Source organism: Orbicella franksi, chromosome 7, assembly GCF_964199315.1.
Source record: "Orbicella franksi chromosome 7, jaOrbFran1.1, whole genome shotgun sequence".
Taxonomy (NCBI): domain Eukaryota; kingdom Metazoa; phylum Cnidaria; class Anthozoa; order Scleractinia; family Merulinidae; genus Orbicella; species Orbicella franksi.
Genome location: NC_138151.1, coordinates 14,249,553 through 14,273,317, shown reverse-complemented (window position 1 = coordinate 14,273,317; position 23,765 = coordinate 14,249,553). Strand labels below are relative to the sequence as shown.

General features: G+C 38.3%; 2 protein-coding genes across 2 annotated transcripts; one reads left to right on the top strand and one right to left on the bottom strand.

Moving 5' to 3' along the window:
* Positions 1-547: 547 nt before the first annotated feature.
* LOC145493046 (methylosome subunit pICln-like) lies at positions 548-6,758 on the bottom strand. The gene is made up of 7 exons (XM_081472449.1): positions 6,410-6,758; positions 5,703-5,839; positions 5,285-5,365; positions 4,690-4,752; positions 3,725-3,783; positions 1,898-2,009; positions 548-1,196 (listed from the first exon to the last, which is right to left on the bottom strand). Exons 1-7 carry the CDS (start codon positions 6,526-6,528, stop codon positions 1,135-1,137), a joined length of 633 nt encoding a protein of 210 aa, XP_081328575.1. The 5' UTR covers positions 6,529-6,758; the 3' UTR covers positions 548-1,134.
* Positions 6,759-6,846: 88 nt separating this feature from the next.
* On the top strand, positions 6,847-21,979 carry LOC145493456 (4'-phosphopantetheine phosphatase-like). The gene is made up of 23 exons (XM_081472927.1): positions 6,847-7,035; positions 7,796-7,902; positions 8,374-8,527; positions 10,212-10,263; positions 11,263-11,449; positions 12,932-13,024; positions 13,411-13,470; positions 13,553-13,661; positions 14,613-14,680; positions 15,010-15,129; positions 15,792-15,873; positions 16,501-16,625; positions 16,781-16,936; positions 17,050-17,162; positions 17,571-17,658; positions 18,123-18,274; positions 18,468-18,520; positions 18,783-18,832; positions 19,337-19,441; positions 19,719-19,819; positions 20,102-20,170; positions 20,877-20,945; positions 21,838-21,979. Exons 1-23 carry the CDS (start codon positions 6,927-6,929, stop codon positions 21,977-21,979), a joined length of 2,364 nt encoding a protein of 787 aa, XP_081329053.1. The 5' UTR covers positions 6,847-6,926.
* Positions 21,980-23,765: the final 1,786 nt, after the last annotated feature.

The window sequence follows — 23,765 nt, the reverse complement described above, 5'->3', positions numbered from 1 at the left end:
TTACGCTGTTTTAGAATTGGTACTTCTTAGGGGTGAAAAACATATCAAGCCATGCCCACAAAACAGGATCTTGGCACCTCTTAGAAGTTCCTTTCAAAATTTCTGACAGGCACCCCCGTCCTTTTATATGGTAGTCCCCCTTGGAGTGTTCTTCTGGGATGCAGTATGTCCACAGCCATTTCATTTTTCTACATAAAAGTTATAAGCAAGTGAGTGTATCAATTAGTTTATTGTTTGTTGATAACCTCCAAAGAAATGAATGTTTACAGCTCTAACTGGGTCCTCTTCAGAGACTTGTTTTATAAAATGTACTGGCATAAATACCCTCAGTTTCAAGATAAATTGTGGGAGATGGAGGAGAGACTGGCCCACTACCCCCAGGGTGTTATGGCAAAAAAAAAAAAGTGATGAAGGAGAGAGAAATAAAAAGCTGATGGTGTGCACCTGTTCTTTTTCTCCCATTTGCTCCTCACGCTACCAGAGGCTCATTTACTCTAATTGTTCAAATGTCAGCACAACTCTACACAATCACCAAAACACATCACTATTAAATTGGATAGTAAGTTTTTATTCTGAAAACGCTGACTACCTGTTTTGGACAAGTCTGTATAACACTTTAAAGACAAAGGAGATCAGTGTTATTTTATGTTAAATGATGAACCACTTCTATTTACTTGGTAAGTCCAGTAAGTACATCATTACCTCAATAAAAACATTGCTACAAGATAAATGGCTTTAGGGAAGACACGAACCTTTAAGTTGTAAGTTCAAAATACAAACTCTCATTGGTTATTGCCCTACAGGTCTTTCAATGTTAGTTGTAAGAATTCTGAGGTACAACAAGACAACTTAAACAATAGCTGATGATTTTCCTCTTGACATCTTAAGAAGAAACAAATGACCTTGTTAGACCTACATTGTACACGAACAGCTTCACACACTGAGAAAAAGTAATACCTGGGAGATGCCAAACATGGTGTCTTTAATAATGTACAGGGATAGAACCTAAAATGTTTGAAGCAAAATGAAGTCAAGCATCACAAATCAATCTTCCATCTATTTTGATTGACAAAATGTCTTCTGTATGCTTTTGTGTGAAAGTGAAATGCTGTCATGTAATATGATAATATGGTGTCATTTGTCGGCATCTTCAAATTGTTCTTGATCTGCACCACTATGTTCCATCTCGGCATCAGCTAAAATATTATGAAACAAACATATTCTGTCATATTTGGAAGTGTACTTTACAAAATATAATACCAGCTTGCTAACAAAAGTTATATGATTAAATTTCCTTGCAAAAGATCACCACTAATTATAAGGAAATAATCTGACTTCAGTTTGAACATATCATGTTGACAGCTACAAAGGAAAGTTAGCCCTTCTATTGCCTGGATTTAACTTCCAGTTTGAGTTGAAACCTCAGCTATTTATAGGGACCACCTGAACCACATCTCCCACATAAGAGTTTGTTAATCTTCACACCTACATGTGTAAAATAACAAAAGCCTTGATATCCGAAGTGGAAAAAAAAAAAAAACAACAACAACAACAACAACAAACATGCAACAAAGAAGATCCATTTAGAGAATTCAGTTTAAAGGACCTTAGTCAGCCTCCCCCATTTTTTAAGCCATCGAAATCATTGATATTGCATGGTGAAACGAAATCATAAGTTGTGTTCCTGAGAGTATGTTTGATCATCTTTAGTAGTTTCACAGTGATTTCCTTTGTTTCGACAAGCTCTGAATAAAATAATACATAATAGCCAAACTCTCACATGTAAACAAAAACAAATGTGTGACTGACTACGGCCTTTTAATGTCTCTGGTTAAAAGAAATATTAAAATTCCATTTTGTAAATATACAAAAAAAAAACCCTCTAAACTACATGTACCTGGTACACTGCCGTGACCGTTAATGTAGTGTCCATTCCTTCCTGATGTCATTTCCACAAATTCTTCCTGACTCGGCATTTGCATGATACCTTCCAGTCTTTCAAGTGTTGCCTGAAAAATTAATCAATCATGATGAAAATTATTAAGCTCAAGACAGAAAATTGTACAAAAACAAAAGTACAAATTCAAAGCTTGATTTAGACATGAATAAAGGAATTGTTCTACTTGTTGAGGATCAAAATGAAAAAAACTTTTATCAAACAAATATTGACAAAGCTGAAGATGTCCGTGGTGAACAATTTTTTGATTCCGTTATTTCTGAATCACAGTAATGACACAGCACCAGAAATGACAGGCCTTCTGATAGGGTGCAATGAAAAAATGCAAATTATGCGATTTTTTCTCAGCAATTTTAAGCTTGTTTTATAAGGTTTCAGGATAAGAAAAACACTTTTTTGCTGCCCTAAAGACATTTTGAACACAAAGGAACAGTAACTATACATCATGATCGACATTAGTTGGGATAAATAAAAAAAATGAGGTCTTCTGCACTATCGGTGCACCACGTTAAAAGTTGAAAGGACACAGCTAACATGCCAAATGCATGATTATTGATATTCTTGCATGCTACGATTAGCTTTTTACGCTTTGTTTTTATGTGCAGTATTATATTTCTGAATACAACAAACCAACTTTTTAAAATTTATTTTGCAAGGATCATCAATAAAACTACCGTTGAATTTTCAGTTTTTAAACACTACATCCTGCTTCACAATAATATTATTCAATCCATAATTAAGCAGGCAGATCATAAACTTATATAAAACCCCACAGTACATGTAGGTTAATTTATAACATATGCCAGTCTGTCAAACTCACATCTGATCTCATAATAGTATTGTATAACAAAACTGGCTTGAACATAACAAAACAGTCTTTCTCCCTGTAGACAGTAGTTGATAATCAAAGGGGACTCTTTGAGTCACAACTGAAATTTTTTGGTCAAATCCAGGGGAAATTGGAGTAAACCGACTCTAGTTAGCGGAGTTCTACTGTACAAGTTGACTGCGGGAAATTTTGTCATGAACAAAATTTTCTTCAACATGTTTCAATAATCTCACTGGCTAAAGTTTGCAAGGTGATGAAAACATACCACGACCAAACGTCTACACAGATGACTGTAGCTGTAAAACAAGCCATTTGGTTAAAAATGTTGAACCATTTCCAGCCAAAAACAACAAACCATATTTCCAATCGAACATATAAACTCCATCAAGTCCGAATGTGTATATATCAGCCATTCAGATTAGCTAATCTGAACAAAGGACGTGTTTGTGTTTCACCAATAGGCGACTCTTTAAGAATAAGACTCGTACCAGGCCCCCGACATGCAAAATAACGCCTTGCAGCTTCAAATGCTTACAAAATCAAAGGTGGCAAAGGTTTTTTAGGCTTTTTCCAAGGTAAATCATCTTAATAATGGTGTATTTATGCAAGAATTCCTCAGAAACTTGTTGATTTATGTTTTATTTTATGAATGTTGTGCGTTCTTTTGTGAATTATGCGATTTTTCGTGAATTGTGCAATCGGATGCGATTTGAGGTTGATTGTGCGAAATCGTACCATCGCGTAATATCAGAAGGCCTGAAATGATTCCTACAACTGTAAAATCCTAAGGCTTAAAATTCCATAATAAATACTCAATTAGGTTGCCAGCCCCTCCCACCCTCAGAAGTGCAATAAAAATTGCTCCTGCCCCTCCCCCTCTTAATAGTGCATGTATTTTGGGTTTCGAGTTGGAACTTTAAGAATGTAAATTGAGATACCTGTCCTTGTTCTGAGAGCTCTCCTTCATCTGCGTCACAGAAAAAGTCTTCTTCTTCCTCTAAAACCACAAAAATAACAGCAATGTAAGAAGTTAAAAATAAATGAACTTGATAAATAAAACTTGATCAAAGGGAAAACAAAATTAACAAATTAAAATTAATAAACTAAACAAAGGGGGTTAGTATGCATGCATGCTTGCCAGAGTCATCATGACATAAGGACATTATTTTTACTGTTATTAAGACTTCATGTTGTAGCTGAGGTTAATCAGTACTCGAGTGTGTAAAACTCAGTTTGGCTAATCAAAATTTTAATTTTGATTACATTGCAGAGTGTATGCTAAATTTAACTGAGTACAACCACAGTTACCAAAACCAGATCTAACTTACACTTTTAAAATTAATAATTAAAAATTGCTCCACATACCTTAATTATAGGAAATTAACGCTTCATGAAATTAACACAAATTTTTGAAATTCGCGTTAATTTCCACGCTGTTAATTAAGTTGCGCGTTAATTTCGTGACATAAATTACCATTATTTTCCCCCAAATCTGTGACACACTCCAGACATTCTTGACACAGCCAAACAATAAATTTTATACGTGCACTTTACATTTCACATCAATCTTTCACATTAGTATATCGTTCACTGAACTTCAACTGAATTTTCATGTTTGCTGTCAGCCTTACAGTATTAAAATAACTTGGTTCCTGTTCGCAGCAAATTCTGTTTTTTTCCTTGGTTTTTTTTTTTGGTGTAGCAGATACGTTAATTTCCCTCATTTTGAAATTTTACCGCTCTCTCATGTTAATTTCCTTTACACACGTCAGAGATTTTATTTTTTCTTTGTGTGCAGTAAATTTATCTTCTATTTGCATTAATTTAAGTTGCTTTAATTTCAAATACGTTAATTAACACGGGCATTAATTTCCTATAATAAGGTAATGTACTACCCACAAACCTTGTTCTTGAGGGTCTGGGTGAAGGACCTGACACTCTGACAGAGCTTTAAACATGACATCCACTTGAAAAAGAGAGAGATTTGAGAGTTAGTTAGATTGGAAGGCATTCATCTACAACTTCTCAAACTCATCAAAAAGTCACCAAGGTTAGACAAAGGAAATCATGACCATGGGGGTCTTTGGATATCTGATCTTGAGTATAGATTTTTTCGATTCTATCGCTCTGTTTTCTCCTAAGTTTATGGTTTTATCACTTTCAATTGAAACAAGAAAAGTTTTTGACCACATTACCAAACACCTTGAAGCTCATCAATAATTCTCTACTATGTGTCATATTTTCAACTTGCTTCCCAGTGTTTAATTTGGAAATGTGGTCAAACACTATCTCTCATGTTTAATATATTAATTCAAGCAAATATACATGTGTGCTAATCTAAAAGTTCTTAGGGCTAACTTCACCATTCTGGTAATTCTTCTTTTGAATTCCTGGATTCAAAGTCTAAATACACTCATTAGTATCATCATTTGGTCACTGATTTAAATCAGAATTATTTCAAGTTTCTTCATGATTCAAATTAAATTTTTGTATCTTACATGCTGACTTGTCCTCAGGAACAAATCTAACTTCTCCAACTTTGTCGTCACTGTCATCACTTGCAACATCATTCTCATCATCTAAAAGAAAGGTTTTTGTAGTTGTCTACAGTAGTTCACATTACCTAATATTATGCTATATGTAAGTACTAATAATATTGAACTCACTAATCCATAGTCATGTTGTTTGTTATTTTTGTTGGGATGTTTTCTAAAAAAAGATGGAAGACATCTTTCTTTGTGTCTCTATTGAGTTATAGAAACACTTGTGAAAATTTGGGAGAACTCAAAAAAGCTGTGAACACATTCTCCTATTGGCTTGTGTTCCCACAACATTTCCCGTTCTCCTAAACTTCCATTTGTGTTTCTATAACTTGATAGAAACACGGAAAATGTTTCTATTTCTTAATGAATATACCATTTAAAGATGACTCCATCATACAGTAGATACATTCATGAGGAAACTGTGAAGTGTCCTTGCAGATGGCGTGTAAAGATATTGATGGATATTCCAGTGAGAAGCCTTGCCCAGATGAGTCACACCAAGACAGTCTCCTGCAAACAAAAGTATTAAAAATATTTTCAGCATCTACCAGCTGATAAACTGACTTAAATTATTTGGATCATGTATACTAAAGACATCCGTGGTCCAATGTCCATTGATACCCTCGATCAATACTGTCGATCGACCCTCGACTGATACTTGATTGACACTCCATCCACACCTCAGATGACACTCTATTGACACTCCATTGACATCTCGGTCAACAGTCGCCTAATTTCCGATCGATGCACATGAGTCAGCTGACACTTGACCAACTATCGGCCAACTGTTGAACAAGTGTTGAACGAGTGTATCAAGAGGGATGTCAATCAAGTACCCATCAAGATGTCAATCAAGGGCATTGATTGACACAGGATTGTGGATGCCTTTAGTACACATGATCCAATTATTGATATTTACTTATCGCCTTGACTAGAAATTGAACTATGAAGAGCCTCAGTTAATTGTTGTCATAATTGTCACTGCCAATGATTTACGTGTCAACCATCATTTTCATCGTCATCATCATCACTATCAAAATAAATCTGGACCCAAAATTTTAATTTATCTTAATGGCTTACTCAGATGCTATGTATAAAGTTCCCACTCCGTATGATTTATCGTGGACAAAAGCTTCCGTTTTCTCTTGGACATGGTGCAAACCCTCAGTAGGCGGAGGAAATGATGTCATTATAACCATCTTGCTCGCCAAGATCTCTACGTATTCTCAAATTAACGCTGGTAAAGTTCCAACACGTGCTTTGCTCTCTATAAATCTCCAGGTATTTAGAGAAGAAAATGCAATCAGGAGAATAAAAACTGCCACGTCAGTTATTACAAACACACTGCTTTCATTTTGCGTTTTGTTTTAAGACCGCCAGCACAAACAAACGTTTGAAAACGTTGGAAAACTTCCGATCCAAGCACATGGAGAATCTTAGGAGAGGAGAAGTCTGGAGCCGAGCTGCTGTACTGCTGGTAACTTGCTGGCTCACATTATTATTCAATATGTCGGATGGAATAGTGATGTTTTGAACGAGATTCTTCAAAGATCTTACGTAAGTTTTGCACGTGACGATCACATCTTGAGACACGATTATGGACTCCAAAGCTCCACAAGGAAGTACACCGGGTTATGCAAAAAGCATTTCTTTGCCTGAGGTGTTTCGAAACTTGAAAAATGCTAAGGTATTCGCTGTCGATATTGGTAAGTGCTGTTAATTTTTCTCAAAATATAATTATAATAATAATGATAATAATAATAATAATAATAGCATTTTGTAAAGCTTAGCTCTAGTTTTTGTCTTTATCAGAACTATTTTCAATAAATTATAATAATGATAATAATAATAATAATAATAATAATAATAATTTAATAACTTCTAGAGTGCTATTTACATTTACTGATCAACAGCGCTTTACAACTTAAATTAGCTTAGTTCCTTGCCCCCGAGTGGGGGATAGGGCCGGAGATGAATGCTCACCATCTGTCCCTATTCTTGGCCACAGCTGCTGCTGCAGCCCACAATAAATTACTACAATAAAATTCAAACTTGTAAAACTAATTACATGTATATTAATAAAATAGAATATTCGCAATAATAAACTTAATTAGTAATACTAGTAAGAGTGAATATCAAGCAAGATGCACTTAAAAAGCTATATGAAATAAGTAAGTTTTCAGCTTACATTTAAAAGTAGCTAATGACTGAATATCACGTAATTCAGCTGGCAAACCATTCCATAAATATGGAGCAGCAAGAATGAATAAACTGTTAGTGATCGTCTAGCCAGCTCCAGCTTTTCATCTAAGAATGAATAGGTCACGCTGACATGGACACTGACTTCATATGCTGAAATATTTGTAAACAGTACTCAGTGGCCAGTTCTGGGGGAAGAGAGGTAGCAGGATAGGGTAGATCCATCACTGGTACTGGTTCATAGTTGTCACAATTTCATCTTCACAGGTGGATCTTTGGCTAAGGTGGCGTACATGTCTGAAGTGAGAAACATTAGAAAGCGGCATTACAGCTCTTCTTCGAGCAAGAGTGATGATGAAGATCATGAGAAAGCGGTATAAACTTTGAAATTTCATTAATTTTAGGATGCCTGTCTTCTTCATTAAATTTGCTGTTACTTTTTTATACCCCTAGGTGGAGAGAGGCACTTTGAGAGTAAAGCATCTTGCCCAAGAACACAATATGTAATTCCAGAAAAGATCCATACCTCTCCCACGGAAGGTATTTTTTCCTAAGAACCCCTCACCCCTCTGGAAATTCCAATTATGTTTCATACATTTCTTAAAAGGTTTTGGTCTTACAGAAACCCCCACCCCACAGGAAATTCCAATTCCTTCTGTGGGGGGGGGGGGGGGTATATGGATGTTTTCTGGAACTGCACAATACAATCTCCCCAGCCAGGGCTTGAACCAGACCGCTTGATCCAGAGGCAAGCACATTGACTACGATGTAACTGTGCCTCCATTCACTGTATCTAGTCCAAAACAAATTTGCAACTAACAAATTGACGCATGTTATGTTTTTAGCCTGGTCATATCTATGAGATCAAGGAAGATCAAGAACCCAGTATAAGATTGCACTTCATCAAGTTTGAAACAAAGTACATTGAAATGTGCGTCAATTTCATCCAAGAAAACATCTTATCGGCAACATACAAAGACAGAGCACTCAAAGCCACAGGTAGGCTGTCTTGATTCGCTACGTAGATGCATTTGATTGCCCTGAAAATACAGTTTACTATTTTGGATCTGGCGGCATGAATTGGGATTTCGTTCACGTGTTGCCTCCTCGATAAACATATTTATTAGTTAGATGGCTTTGTTTTAACCATAATGATCTTAAATCTGCACTTCAAAATGCTAGATACCGTAAAACACATAGGCGTGAGAGTTGGAAGGGGGGGGGGGGGTGAGGGGGTCTGCAGCCCCCCCAGCTACAGAAATTATGTCATTTTTCAGGCAAAATGCTCATGATTTGGGCATGGACACTTGTGAGAAAACAATGCAAAATAATGCGGTTGGCGTGATTTCCAAAACTCACAAATAAAGTTTCTAGTTAGTTGCTTTTTTTAGAACTTTAACTTTTAATAAGGTTTTGCTTTTACTCGGATTGAGACTGTTGTTAGAGTATGATCGATTGAGTATACATGCAAGCTTTGAATATAACTATTTTTGGAATTACCGTGTGGCATAAAATTTTTGAAGGATCCAATTTTTGTGAATTTCACGGATTTTTTATTGATCTGCAAAAATTAAATCCCATGAAAACAAACTCCCGCCCAAAAAAATCCCGCAAAAATTTACTCCTTTTATTTACATTGCTTAATTTCAATGAAATTGGTTGCAAACAGTGTAACCAAAACGACCATATGGCTTCTGTTTTTGTTACTTTCAAGTACTGTACATGAAATCCGTGAAAATTATTCCTTGGTCCTAGGAATAATTTTCAGGGATTTCGCAAATTTGGATTTCAGACTTTACTCCTAGTGAGAGTGAAGTCTGAAATCCAAATTTGCGAAAATTTGTTACTGCGAAAAACTCAAAAAATCCGAAATTTGCAAAATTAAAATCCCACAAAAATTTCATGGAACATGGTATAGCAGTTTCATTACATGTGGGAATTGTGAAAGTTTTTGTTTTTCATGCAATTTGAGTGCATTTGCATCCTGATTTCAACAATCACGCATTTGGGCATTACATAGATTTTTAGGGCAAGAGGTCACTGTCCCCCAAGCGCGAAAGTGCCCATATGCCTATGGTCTTTTTTAGACCATCACTTGAATTTTTGATACAAACTGAATGCTCCAAAACTCTCAGAAAGGAAACGAAAGGCAGTTATTTCAAGCCCAGAGTGTCCTCTCTTGTCATAACTTCAATCTTTAAGATATTAAGATGAATTCCGCTCAAAGTTTGAGCAATAAGTACGAAAATTATTTACTAAAAATTTACTCATAGCACAGCAACTTTTGGAATACTATTTAAAACGGCTCACTTAATTAAGTTCATTTCTCTAAGTGGGCCCACGATTGAATTCTGAAGCATTGTCAAGAAAGTTAAAATCAGACCTCGTAAAAATGCTTAAAGCGCAACTGTGCTATTGTGTTTTCTAATGCGAAACGTCTGTTTTGATTGAAATATGGATAACTTCAAGTTTAATTTTCTGTTGCAGGGTCAGCTTGAGAGCTTAAGTCTCGATAAGTTCTTATTAACTATATTCCAAATATTACCATGCCATGAGTATTTTTTGGTTACTTAATTTTTGCCATTCTCACTCAAATGTTCTGCGGAAATCACCTTTAGTTGTTTTCATTTTTCAAGACCCAGGCCCACTATTTTTTAGTAAGCACATTTATTTTCTTTAAAAGGTGGTGGAGCACACAAATACATGGATTTACTTACAAGTAAACTTGGTGTCAGGTACCATAGAAGAATTTTTTTATTATTTTAGATTAGTAGATATACTGTATACAGTGTACAGCTCGAAGGTAGACAGCAAAATAGATTAACAAAGGAAAGAAAGAAGGAGGTAGAAAGGGCAGGAGGAAGGAATGGATAGAGAGGGAATGAAGGGAGGTGGGGAAGGGAGTGGACAGAGACAGGCATGGAGGGAGTGGATGAAAGGAGTACAGGGAGAGAGCAGTGCATGGAGGGAAGGAGGAAGTGGAGGAGAGAGAGTGGTGGAGGTAGTGGAAGAAGGAGTGAGTGGAGGAAAGAGGGAGTGGAGGAAGGATGGAGAGGAGGGAGGGAGGAAGTGGAGGGAGTTAGTGAAGGGTATGAGGAAGGAGTGGAGGGTGGGAATGTAGGGTGAGAGAGAGTTGGTAGATAGGTAGGATGGGGCAGAGAGAGGGGGACTGGAGATTAATAAATTATTGGAGGGAAGGAGTGTTAGGAGGAAAAGGAGGGTGGGAGTGGTGGGAGGAAATGGAGGGAGGAATTGGTGGTTGGGAGGAAAGTGGAGAGAGGGAAAAGAGGGAGGGAGGGAGTGAAAAAGATAGGCTTGGGTGGAGGGTGCAAGTAAAAAGAAGGAGTGGAAGGGGAGAGTGGAGGGAGGGAGAGAGGGAATGAAGAAAGGGAGTGGATGGTTGAATGGATGGACAGAGTGATGGAGGGTGAAGGGATGGGTTGAGAGGAGAATAGAGGTATGGATAAAAGAGAGGGTAGGAGGGTAAGGGATAGGGATGAAGGGAGGAAAACTGGAATGGGCATGTGGGTGAGAGGAGGAGATGGAGGAAGGGCCAGAGGAATAGGAATAAATAGATGGCTTGAATGAACGAACAGATGGACGAGGGGAATGAAGTTAGGGAGGGAGGAAGGGAGGAAAGGAAGAGGGAGGGATAGAGAACGGGTGAGAAAGAGAGGAATGACCAGATGGATAAATCTGTGAACTAAACACAAGCTAATTTTTGTTCAACTCAGGGTCGACAAAGAAGATGAAATTGAATGCATCATCAGAGGTGGAAACTTTCTGTTGAAACACATTTCTAATGAAGTGTTTGCATTTCATAAAGAGCAAAGTCCTCCATACGTCTTCCAAGATCTCAATCATTCAGAAATATTTCCCTACCTCATAGTAAATATTGGCTCTGGAGTCAGTATGATCAAGGTAATTAACGTGGACACAGACCGTTAAACAGTGTCTGACGCCATCTCATCCTCGGAGACCAGGGGCTGCTAGTCGGGACGATGCAATATTTTCGCGCGAAAGTTAACTTCAAGAGCGGTAGAGTAAACTTTCGCCCGAAAATATCTCTGTCCCGACTAGCAGCCCCTGGGTGGTCGAGGATAAAGCCATCTTGGCTGGGCGAAAAGCACAGTAAACGTATGAGGCAAAGTTGGAAACCCAAGGGTTCTTTCCGGAAATTTCCAGTGGAATGGAACAGCATTCTCTGGAGTTTCCGGAACTGAGGACAACCTTGCGAGATATACCGAAATTTTTGGACATTTCTTACCGGAATTTGCGGCTCGCTTTTCGGAAATTCAAAAACTTCCGAATTCTCCGGAAACTTTCTCAGGAAATTTTCTTACCATTTGTACCCATTTTGAAATTTTCGCAATTTTTGGTTAAATGGAAAGCGTCGGGCTATGCTCAACAATTTTTGCGAAATTCAAATTCTGAAACACGTATGAACACAAAACTTGAGATATCATGCAAAAGATTTTACTGATGCAATTTGAGAAATGTAGAGGACCTAAGAAAGCACAAAATGTAATTTATAGAATACTTTCCCCGCATTTGTCTGGAAACTCTACGTTGCAGTCTGTGAGAAAATCGATGAAGAGAATTTTGGATGGGAAACAAAAAAGATAATTCCTGACACCTTCCCTCGAATTTTACCAACGAAATGTTTTACCTCGTACTGTTAACTTGTATGTTATCCAAGAATATTTCGGATTTAAAATTGCCGCAAATCATTGAGCATCAAATGTCCCACTTTTCCGTAAAAAATACTGTAAGTATCGCTGTACTGTCTTTACCTCCCCAATAGCGTCAGAAACTGAGAAGAGGTTTTTTTTTATAACATTGAAATGATTTTGCCTTCCAGTAATATATCAAACACTCAAGACAGTGTTTGACCACATTTCCAAAAATTCTCCGCTGCGCGTCATATTTTCAACTCTCTTCGTGGTGTTTAGAAAGGTGGTCAAACACTATCTTGAGTTTTTGATATATCTTCTTAATCGAAACTAAACCTAAGGAGGAAATGGAGAATTAAAATCTTAAAATCTATGCTAATTAAGACCAGATATCCAAACACCGTCACGGTCATGATTTCCTTTGTTTAAATTAATGAGTTTGAGAAGAACACTGTAGGATCTTTCCCAAGAAGTCATACTAAGGTGTATAAAGGACCGCGCAAGACAATCTCGTAGTAATGAAAAAAGGCCCAGCTTCAACAATGTGGTCTTGTTTCAGGGAAGAATTGAAACAGCTGTCAATTTTGTAGAACATAGAATTAGTCTCACTTTTACAATTACAAAAATACGTCTTTGAGTCCACGATTAGCTCTTTGAAAGCTATGTAAATAGTTCAGAAGACTTGTTAATAGAATTTTGCTTTTACTTACATGACCCGTATTATCTGTAGGTGGAATCCGAGAACAAGTTTGAACGAGTTGGTGGGACGAGCATGGGTGGAGGAACATTCTGGGGCCTGGGTTCCCTCCTCACAAGTGCTAAGGTACTGAGATGGTAGCTTTTCAAATTTGCTGTAGCGGTTAAGTTACCTGCTATTGACTTATTGAAGTTTTCAGTTAACTAAAGTATTAGGCAAGCATTAACTTCCAATTGGTCATGGTAGTGGTGCTCCGGATCTTAGCTGGCATGCAGTCTCTCTAGTTTGCTGGGAAATTCGCAGTGAAGAACGTAGACGAACAGAGCTGCGCCTCCGCTCGTTCGTTTGCGTTATTCCCTCGGGACCTTTGCTAGATTGCTCGCAATCTCCGCTCCGATTTTTACTCGTAAACACTTGTTAGTTGACTGATAGAAGTTTATATTAAGTTCTAAGATTTTATTTAGTAACGGCAGAGAGCTCATAAATTCTTGTTTTGAACTTTGAAATTGAAGGGTTTCGACGAGTTGCTTGAGCTTGCAACGAAAGGTCACCACCAAAGTGTAGATATGCTGGTAAGGAAGTTGTATAGCTTTGCAGTGGTGGAATTTTGTAAGCTGATTAAGAGAGAGTAATCAACGAGTATTTTATTTTAAGGTAAAAGACATCTACGGCGGCGCGTACGATGCTTTGAAGCTTCCAGGAGACTTGACAGCCAGCAGCTTCGGAAAGACTGTGAGATCACCCAGGGACGACCAACATACTGGTTTGTGAAAATTAGTGCTCAGAATCCACCGTAGGAAAAAAGATGGCGGCTGTACATTTTACCACAATGCCTTCCGAACCTAACAGAGCCTTCAAGGCACAAAGAAAGCCAAACTTTTACAACATTTGTTCCTGTACTAAGTTCATTAAGATTTTGTAACGTTTCTGTAGGTTTTTATGAACGTTGTTACGTTTTTCGTGCGCTAAGAACTATGGGTATACCAATCGCCATCTTTTTTCCTACGGAGGATTCCTCCTTGTTTGTAAATTAACAGCGTTGCTCGATTGTGTGGCGAAATTAAATCCTCCTTTTCGACCAATCAGGAGTCAAACAGAACTAATGATAAATATGGGTTATTGACCAAGTGTGAGGTCAAGATGGCTGGATATTGGCCAAGTTCTTTTTTTGCGAGTTTATGGACCTCGACTCCGTCTCGGTCCATAAAGTCGCAAAAAAAGAACGAGGCCAATATCCAGCCATCTTGGCCGAACAAGCTTGGTCAATAAAGGATTTGTTATATTGCTTTCGGGGAAATTTTTCTCGCGGGACACGGCGGGTAGTCCCGAGCGGGCAAGATAGCTCCATCTTGCCCGCGCGGGTAGCCAATCACAGCGCAGGGTTTGATTCATCTTGCCCCCTCGCGGAGCTAGCTATATAATAATGTGGCTTACGTGTGTTTTCCCCCCCCCCTTGACACCGGGCGGTCGCACATTTTCCCTTTTCCATTTTCCCGCGCTCGGCACGGCTTGCATGTGTTTGCTTCAAGTTTTGATTGGTTCTTTGCCTTCATATGTTCGTTTTGATTGGTCAGATTTGGTCACTTTGGATCTGACGACGACGGGTTTTACGAAGAGTCAAAACAAAATCGATCGCCCGAACACAGCGTGTGCTAACATGACTGTACTAAAAGCAATAACCTGCTTATACATGTTCTGTTTTCTTTTCTCGCAGCTGCTCAGTTCGCAGAAGCTGATATAGCAAAAAGTCTTCTTCATATGATCTGTAACGACATTGGGCAGGTTTGTTGAATCGTCGTAAAGTATGAATGCAATCTGACAGCGAGCTGTTACGTTCGACTTTCTAAATAGTAGATCAGAGCATCTTTGGGACTTACTGAACGCAAGTTTGGCTGCTTTTTACCCAACAATATTGTTTTAGAAAAGTCGGGGACAGTGTAACGTTATCCCAAGTTGATAATTTTCGTTCTTTTGCTCTCTCTGATTGACAAGTTTTGTTAGTTAATTAAGTTTTGACTGAGAAGGAAATGTTAGATTTTCACTGAAGATTTCAAACCAGCTATCAAGGAGGCAAATTAAAAAGACTGATCATATCTTTCCTTATTAATTAGATTGCCTCTCTTTATGCAAGACTAAACGGACTGAAGAAAATCTATTTCAGCGGGTATTTCATCAGAGGAAACCCTGTCACAATGCGGGCTATTTCTTTTGGTATAAACTACTGGTCGAAGGTATGTGAACTTCAAATTGTATTTGAAGGAAATGGTAACACTAAGGTTGAGATTGCTTTTTTAATTTCAAAAAAAATTTTGCTTCAATTCAAACCAAATAATCAGCAGGCCTACTTTAAAACAGAGAACGGACAAATGATTCCTCATTTTGAAGGTTCACATCAGTTTACAGGATTCTTCGTTTAAACGATTTACCGCTTTGGAAGATCATCTTCCCGTTTAAAAGATTGCCTGTACTCAGTTCCCTATTCCCTAAACCATATTTTAAATCTAGCCAGCTCAAGTGTGCAGTTGAATTGAAAATCAGTTGTGGAATTGAAATCGCCTGGATTAGTAAGTTTTACAGGGCTGGGCACTTGGTCTAGTTCAATTAAAACTTTCAAGTCGAATCCCACTAGCTAATGCTTTTGCACAAAATAATTGCAAGCACCGTTTAACGAAACTGCTTTAGGAAAGGAAATACAAAATTAATGCACAGTATATGTAAGAGATCATTATGTTAGGAAAATAGTTGACAGTTATTAAATTTTTCTTAATTAGGCTTTGTCACTTGTACTATCGTGGTACAATTCTAATCTTTGTTTTCTCCACAGATTGATATAGTTTATGAGCTTTTTTGATTAAAAACGTTTTCTTTGCTAATTCCTGTGTAATCTTTTAAGGGAAGCCAGCAGGCACTGTTTCTTAGACATGAAGGGTACCTGGGGGCCATAGGAGCATTTTTGAAAGGAGTCGAGGAAGATGGTATGTTTAGGTCCTTCACCGTCGATCTCTTTTATCATTTCGTTGACTCCTTTATTTCTCCGTTTTCTCCTTAATTAAGTTTCGATTGAGAAGATATATCAAACACTCGAGACAGTGTTTGACCACATTTCCAAACACCTCAACGTTCGTCAAAAATACTCCGCTACGCGTCGTATTTTCAACTCTCTTCTCGGTGTTTGGAAATGTGGTAAAACCATTCTTTTGTGTTTGACATATTTCACATCGGGCTTGCTGTGAGAGAAAAAATTCTACTCTCTTTCTTAACGCAGCGCGTTCTATTTTATAAAACATCGCGGAAGATCCCCTCTTGGTTTAAAACGATAAAACTTGTTGAAAATAACGTAGAGTAACTATAATATATAACTATAATGAATAACTATATTCATTACATTTCATTAGAGTCTGGAGTAAGGCTTATCCTAAAACAAATACCACATCTGCTTGGCAAAGCTTGGTTTATCTGCTTTGTTACTTCAATTATTTTATTTACAAACCAGTTCAAATGGTACATTCGAGGTAACTACTTTCTCAGGGTTGCTTTTTGGATTACCCCAAATCCTTCAACATTGTCCACGTTTTGAAAATATTTCACTCTCCTTGTTGCAGTGGACTTCAGATTAGGGAATCTCGACGTTTTAACATGGCGGGAGAACTACGCTGGCAGTTCAGGCCTGTCATCTGCAAAACGCTCCTCTGATTTGATCAATACTCGGATACCTGACGGAGCTTTGGTAAGATGGACAAATTAAGGCAAGCTAAATGTACACGGCTGTCCGGAGCTTTAATTTTTAATCGTGCTTTAAATAAAGGTTGTCTGTCTGTCTGTCTGTCTGTCTGTCTGGCTTGAGTGACTGTCTGGCTTGACTGACTGTCTGTTTCTTTTCAGTATGATGTGTTGGAGATGGACCAATTCACTCACACTCTGGTACCATTTCCTCTCCTCGCCTCTCACAGTGACTATTTCCCTGATACACAAGACCTTACTGTGGACACGGAGGCTAGAGATTACTGGCTCAAATGCTTTGAGGACGCATTAGACAAAGTAAGCTTTGCTATTCTTCTAGGGTTGTTAAAGAACTATTAAAAGAATACACTGGCTAATTATAAGTAGAAAAAGCCCATGCAGGCTTTAACTCTACTTGTACATTATTTCAGGTGGTTGAGCGTGCAATTGCCAGCCAACCAGACGCCCCGGATGCCAAAGAAAGAGCAGAAAAGTTTAGCAACAAATTTCGACTTCGCCTCAGTGTTCTCAAGCAACAGCCGGCGTAAGTCGCTTGTTCTGCATCACGTAATGTTGTGAAAAAAGGGAACAGCTTGTCGAACTCCCAAGGATACAAACACTCGTTTACCGTAACAGGGGTGATACCAGTATGACCAGAACTTCGTTCAGACGATCTTCGGAAATTCTCAGGAGACTATATATATGAAAAGCTGTATATGAAAAACATGCAGTGAAACTTATTGTAACTTTCGATAAATTCTCGAATCATTTTGGAATCTCTCAGCTCGTCTACGGGAATCCTCGGAAATCTTCGTGCCACTTGAGAAATCTTTCAGGTCTTCGGGAAAATTTCATAGAATCCTCCGAGTAATTTTGCCTCCGACAAACGAACTGAATTTAAAAAATGTCCTCTGTCACACTACTAGCTGTCAGTTGATTTTCATTCTCGCAGGGCCTATGGAACTCTGAATGTGCGGAGTTTGTTAGACGTTAGAGAGCAGTATCTTAACGAGTTCAGTTTTCCTGACCCGTACGCTGAAGTAAGTTACAATGTTTGCAATCTTTTCCAATCTTATTCAGTTTTGTGCATCCATCCGCCTTGTTTACCTTTTTGATTTTGGTTGTGTTTTTTTCTATCATTCAACGATTTTAAGCCATTTTCCAGAAGTGTCGTCGCCAGTTTTAGACTAGTTTGTGTAAAATCAAGTTGCCCAAAGCACTAAAAATGACATGGCCATATAAAAAGCGCGGGAAAAAACGCGCCTGTGAAATCCAACTCAGTTTTGGTTTCGCTTTCGGTGAGCTTAAAAGAATTAGCTGTTATCTGATTGATTACGAGATTATGCAGGCGTTTCTTAAACAGTTATAGCACTTAGCATGGACAGTAAAATGGCATTGCACGTTCGTTGCACATCTTAATACATTTCTTAACTGTCCTGTGCGAGCTTCTCTTTATCCCGCCATTTTTGGCGAGCGCCTACTTTCTCGCCCTTTTAATCCTCAGGTGAAGCAAGAGGAAAACGAGGCTGCGCTTCTTCTGCTGTCCAAGCGACTCGAAGAACTGGACGCGTTGCCATGGAAACGACGGCAGCACGCTCTCATTGAAGGAATAATAGCGGGGAATGTTTTTGATTGGGGTGCAAAGGAGGTTGCAAAGTAAGATGTACAATTGTTATCTAGTAAATCAATTCCTGCTTTTAGCTAATCTCTTTCATTTCTTACTGGAAGTCGTTTCTCGTTCTTGCAAATTGTGGAATATTGCTAAACTTGTTCCTAGTGGTGTACGGGTATATTTGTGCACAGCGCTACTTTTCTCCATTGCATTCAAGCTACTTTTTCTTTTTTGCAGGCTCATGGAAGGAGGTCAACTTGACTTCGAATCAGCCATGAACAAATTACAAGGTAGGCAAACAAGTGAAGCTGCACACTTTTATTCTATAATTCAACTTGAATAGTTTTCGCATTTGTCAGCATACGTGGCAAAGAATTTCAGGATTGGTACTTTACATTGCATTTTAGAGGGATTTTTAGGTATTTCTTGTAAATGTTACGAACAGCAGAGCACTCTTAAACCCAACAAGGAGCTAACGTCTGTGCTGATACCTCAAAAACGTTTTAAAAAGTTTGTAAGTCTTTACATTTTTGTTCTATCATGGTCTTTCAGCTCGCCCTTGGTTAAGAGATGACCTTGATACCTGGATTGAAAGGTCAAAGGTCAGTTCTTTATTTCATTTTATTCAGAGGTCAGTCTTCTTTTCCCTTCGTTCGTTCATTCCTTCGATCGCTTGCTTGTTCGTTCTTTAGTCCTTTTCTCGTCCGTTCGTTCGTTTATTCGTTCGTTCGTTTATTTGTTCGTTCATTTGTTCGTTCGTTCATCGTTCGTTCGTTCATTTGTTCGTTTGTTCGTTCGTTCGTTCATTTGTCTGTTCATTCGTTCGTTCGTTCGTTCGTTCGTTCCTTTGTTCGTTCTTTCATGCTTTCCTCGTTCGTTCGTTCGTTCGTTCGTTCGTTCGCTCGTTCATTTGTTCGTTCGTTCGTTCGTTCGTTTGTTCGTTCTCTCGTCCTTTCCTCGTTCGTTCGTTCGTTACTTAGTTCGTTCGTACGCTCGTCTAGCCTGCTCCTTGGGAGCCTGTTCGCAGGCTAACGCTCGTCCGTCCATTTTCTCATACATATTTTCTCCTACTAAAAAAATTAAAATTTGCTGTTTTTTCTTCACAGGGTCCGCCTCATAAACTGGCTGTCATATTCGTGGATAACAGTGGTGTGGATATTATTTTAGGAATGTTTCCATTTGTCAGAGAACTTCTTTCTCGTGGGACCAAGGTACCTCTACTACTTAAACAGATGATTTGACTTTAAACCCGTGTCAGCGAACAAATGGACAGAAGTTAACTTACTCTGTTCTCTTTTAGCTAAACATCCTCATTTCCAAGCAGAAAGTTAAAAACTAAACTTAAAGCACTCTTTGTGGTGTAATTGGTTTCTTTGTAGCTCGTTTTCAGGATATAACGAATCCCCCTCTACGCTTCTATTGGTGACAATGTTTTGTATAACGTGACACAGGTCTCAAATGTTTTTGTTCCTTGCGTGACATGTGTAGGTTGTTATGGCCGCTAACTCGTATCCAGCCCTGAATGACGTCATGTACAGTGAACTTGTTATCTTGACTGAGAAAGTAGCGGATTTATGTCCAGAAATAAGGTGAGGGAGTCGTGGCTGATCATATACCGTCTTGTTGCTCAGTGAACTTTTAAAACATTTGTGCGGAAATTTATCTTTGGTCATAATTTATCCCTTAAATATGTTGCGTTTTTTGTGCCACTGTCCTACATAACAATCGCCGTTGTTCTGCCCACTTCTCCCACATTCCTTTATTTTCGTCCCACCTTTCCCCCTGCTCCCCCCCCCCCCCCCCCCTCCATGCACTTACACGAGAGCTGGCTACTGACAAGAAAACTTACATTTCGCTTTGTTTTGAATTAGGACTGCATATAAGGAACAGCAGTTAGTCCTTATGGAATCAGGGATTGGTTCACCTTGTTTGGACTGCAGGTATGTTGATTTTATTCTCCTGTTTATCATCAAATTAAAAACCCTATGGCTGCTTTATATGATTTTTATAGGTATGTGCGGCCCTAAAGGGTATGGTTTTTCAGCCGTTTTGGTCGGAAATAGGGTATCGATTTTGGCCATTTTGGTCTTAAATAGAGTATGGCTTTTGTAGTCTTCAATTGGGTAAGTTGTTAAGATGAAGCTACTTTTTCATCATTATTGATAACACTATAAACAAAAGCCCTTCAAAAACTATGTTTAGGGCAACTGTGTCAGCCGCAGTGGTCATAAATAGGGTATCGAATTTTTGGTCCGGTCATAAATAGGGCAGGGAAAATCGTAGTCTCCTCCGCAGCCGTTTTTTGGGATGTCACGCAACGCTCCCCCCAAAGAAACGGCCGTTTCTTTGGGGGGAGCGTTGCGTGACATCCCAAAAAACGGCTGCGGAGGAGACTAGGAAAATCGCAGATTTTGGTAAGCGGGCCGCACGCCTACTGAAGTTTTCTGAAAGTAAACCCCCCCCCCCCCCTCTCCTCCGGGGATCGAACCAAATGCGCAACATGGTAGCTCTCTATCAGAAAACTTCTGTATAAGCTTTGACATTTGACTAACTAAGTGGAGCAAAAAAGTGTGAAAATGAGTACATTGCCCCATCATGTCTATAGAAAAGGGTAAAAACTGATAAATTTTGTTTGTATTTTTTCAGGAGGGTAAATACTGAACTTGCTCTGAAATGTAGAGATGCAGATCTTTTAATCTTGGAGGGAATGGGAAGGTAGGTGAATGTCGTTTCTACTTAAGAGTGCCTGCCTGTAAAAATCAGACAAATTCTTAATTTCGCGGCAAGGGTCGAAAATTCGATTTCGTTCATATTCTTATGGTAGATAGGCTAGGGCATGACAAAAACTACTGGATAGTTTTTTTTGGCAAAATATCTTTTTATTTATTTATTTAGCAAATAAGGTTAGAACATTTCGAAATTATCAGCTCTGTGTCTATTTCAACTTAATATAGGTCAAGTCATTTGGCGCATGCTAAAATATACGTCTAACCCGTAAACTGAAATTTGACGACGGATGGTCAAATATTTGCATTTTTGACGTACTTTGAAAAGCTATCGCGTCGCTCACAATCATTTGCCCAAAGAAATTTTTACAGGAATCAGTAGACCATCCTTTTGCGATTCAACCACCGGACGCTCAATCCATTTGAAGGTTTCGCACATGGTGAAAATTAATTATATTCACGAAGTACTTTTAAGTAAATAAAATACTTCGAAATTCAATTATTTTGCACCCGAAAAGACAACGCAACATTCCCTAAAATCAGCCCAGTACACATTTAAACATTGCACAAAAATATTTGGGTGTTTTAAAGACGGAAGAATGATGTGGTTTTGCATGCGAAGCTCTCAAACTTGTTTAATAAAATGGTGCGTCAAATGACGATTTTAACGGAATTTGGTAATTTGCATATTTCTTTGAAATAAAAGGATATTTTGCCAAAAAAACTATCCAGTAGTTTTTGTCATGCCCTAGCCTATCTACCAGAAAAAGATGAACGAAATCGAATTTTCGACCCCTGCCGAGTTATTTTCCATATTTATGGACAGGGACTCTTAATTTGCAGTCTTAGAAACGTGTTGAAACGTCATTTCCTTTTCTCAGGGCCATCCATACAAATTACGAGGCGAAGTTCACGTGTGATTCTATAAAAATGGCCGTTATCAAGAACCGCTGGCTCGCTCAAAGACTTGGAGGCGATATGTACAGTGTGGTGTTCAAGTACGAGCAGGGAAATATGAATTGAATTTAGAATGAAAGTGGGCTGTTATATGGGATGTTTGTCTGGTTTGAAGGGGTTTATTATGATCATGGTGATAAGAGAACGGGTAATGACAACATTTGTGATGTCAATAAACTCAATAACGATGATGGTGATGACGGTGACGATGAAGATCTGGACGACAACAATGCTGATGATGATGATGATGACGATGACAATGATGTTGATGATGATTATGACGATGATGACGTTATCGGCAATGATTAGGAAATACGAGATAATGATGATTATGCCAGCAAAAGACAATACCGATGATGGAGCCAATAGTGCTAAGGGTGATGTCATTAATGATGACGTCATACAGACGATACCGACGTCTCTAATGACATTTTATGATTACAATAATGATGATAATTAGAATAGTGGTTTTAAAAGAATCAATTAAACAATGCACCATACATACATTCTTCAAATAGGTGATATACCAATTATGAAAGTTGTAAAATACTGGAAAATGGCATGTAGATTATTTATTTCCTCAAAAAGGAAAAACATCAACAAAAACGACCAGTAACAGCATAATAAAGAACACGGGGAAAGACAGGTAAATTGAAATCGAGACGCAATAAAAAAAATAATCCAATTTTTTACTCAGAACAGAGGTCTATATCTGTATTTATGTAGGAGTTATGCATTAAAATGAATTTTAAAAGTGCATTTTGTGGTGTGCAAAATTTTGCTAGAGGCTATGCATTAAAATGAATTTGTGGTGTGCAAAATCTTTCTAGAGACTTAGAACATCACGATGACAATGCTCAATATAATAAGAGAGTCTGTGTTAAAGGAAGAGTTTCTCGTAAAAGTGCTGTTACACCGTGCAAGATACCATGCAAATTTCTCGCAACTATTTTCAAAAACGGTGAGTGGAATTACACGAGACAGTGAACCGTGTCACAGAACCTGAAGTATTTACAGAAGGAAACTTTTGAGCATGGAAAACACTTAGACTACAGACCATTAGACGGCTGACAATGAAGGTAAGAGAGAAGAATTGTGATGTATCTCAGTGATAAAATTCCTTTTAAACTAAGCTTGGTAAATTTATTCTTGAGTTCGCTCGTTCCTTCATTCGTTCGGTTGCTCGTCCATTCGTTCGTTCGTTCGCTCGTCCGTCCGTTCTCTCATGATCAGACGTATGTTCGCCTTATTAAATTTGTTGTATCTTTCTTTACAGGGTCCGCCTGATAAACTGGCTCCCATATTCGTGGATAACAGTGGTGTGGATATATTTTATGTATCCATTTGTCAGAGAACTTCTTTCTCGTGCAACTAAAGTACGCCTATTGCGTTTACTCAAAATGACAGAAGTTAACTCCGGTCTAAATATCTAAATATATCCTCTTTCTGGCATTAAAAACTGGACAATACTTTAAAACAAAGCTTAAAGCACTCTTCGTGCTTCAATCAGTTTCGTAGTAGTTCGTTTTTAGGACATAACGAACCCGGGATAACGGATCCCTCTTTACGAACCAAGATATGGAACGTTTTCTTAGTAACAATGTTCATGTAACGTGACACCACGTCTCAAATATTTCTGTTCTCTTGTGTGACAAATGTAGGTTGTTATGGCCGCTAACTCCCGGACGCTAACTCCCATAGTTGGTTTTTATACACATTTGAACCTCTCCATAACGGCAACCCTGGCGACAGAGGAAAGTGGCCGCCGTAGAGAGGTGACCGTTATGGGGAGGTAGGGATGTAATATGACCCCTGTTTTTTTTTTTTCTTTTTTTTCTTTCAGGAGTTGCAA

What these genes read in the sequence shown, in the direction of transcription:
- LOC145493046 (XM_081472449.1), bottom strand. Translation starts at nt 6,528, where the DNA reads ATGGTTATAATGACATCATTTCCTCCGCCTACTGAGGGTTTGCACCAT. An exon ending in GATGGAGTCATCTTTAAATG is followed by an intron (nt 5,366 to 5,702) that starts GTATATTCATTA and finishes CCTTTCTTTTAG; the next exon opens with ATGATGAGAATGATGTTGCA. An exon ending in AGCTCTCAGAACAAGGACAG is followed by an intron (nt 2,010 to 3,724) that starts GTATCTCAATTT and finishes TTAATTTTTCAG; the next exon opens with GCAACACTTGAAAGACTGGA.
- LOC145493456 (XM_081472927.1), top strand. Translation starts at nt 6,927, where the DNA reads ATGGACTCCAAAGCTCCACAAGGAAGTACACCGGGTTATGCAAAAAGC. An exon ending in ACCAAAGTGTAGATATGCTG is followed by an intron (nt 13,471 to 13,552) that starts GTAAGGAAGTTG and finishes TTTTATTTTAAG; the next exon opens with GTAAAAGACATCTACGGCGG. An exon ending in TCTGTAACGACATTGGGCAG is followed by an intron (nt 14,681 to 15,009) that starts GTTTGTTGAATC and finishes CTTATTAATTAG; the next exon opens with ATTGCCTCTCTTTATGCAAG.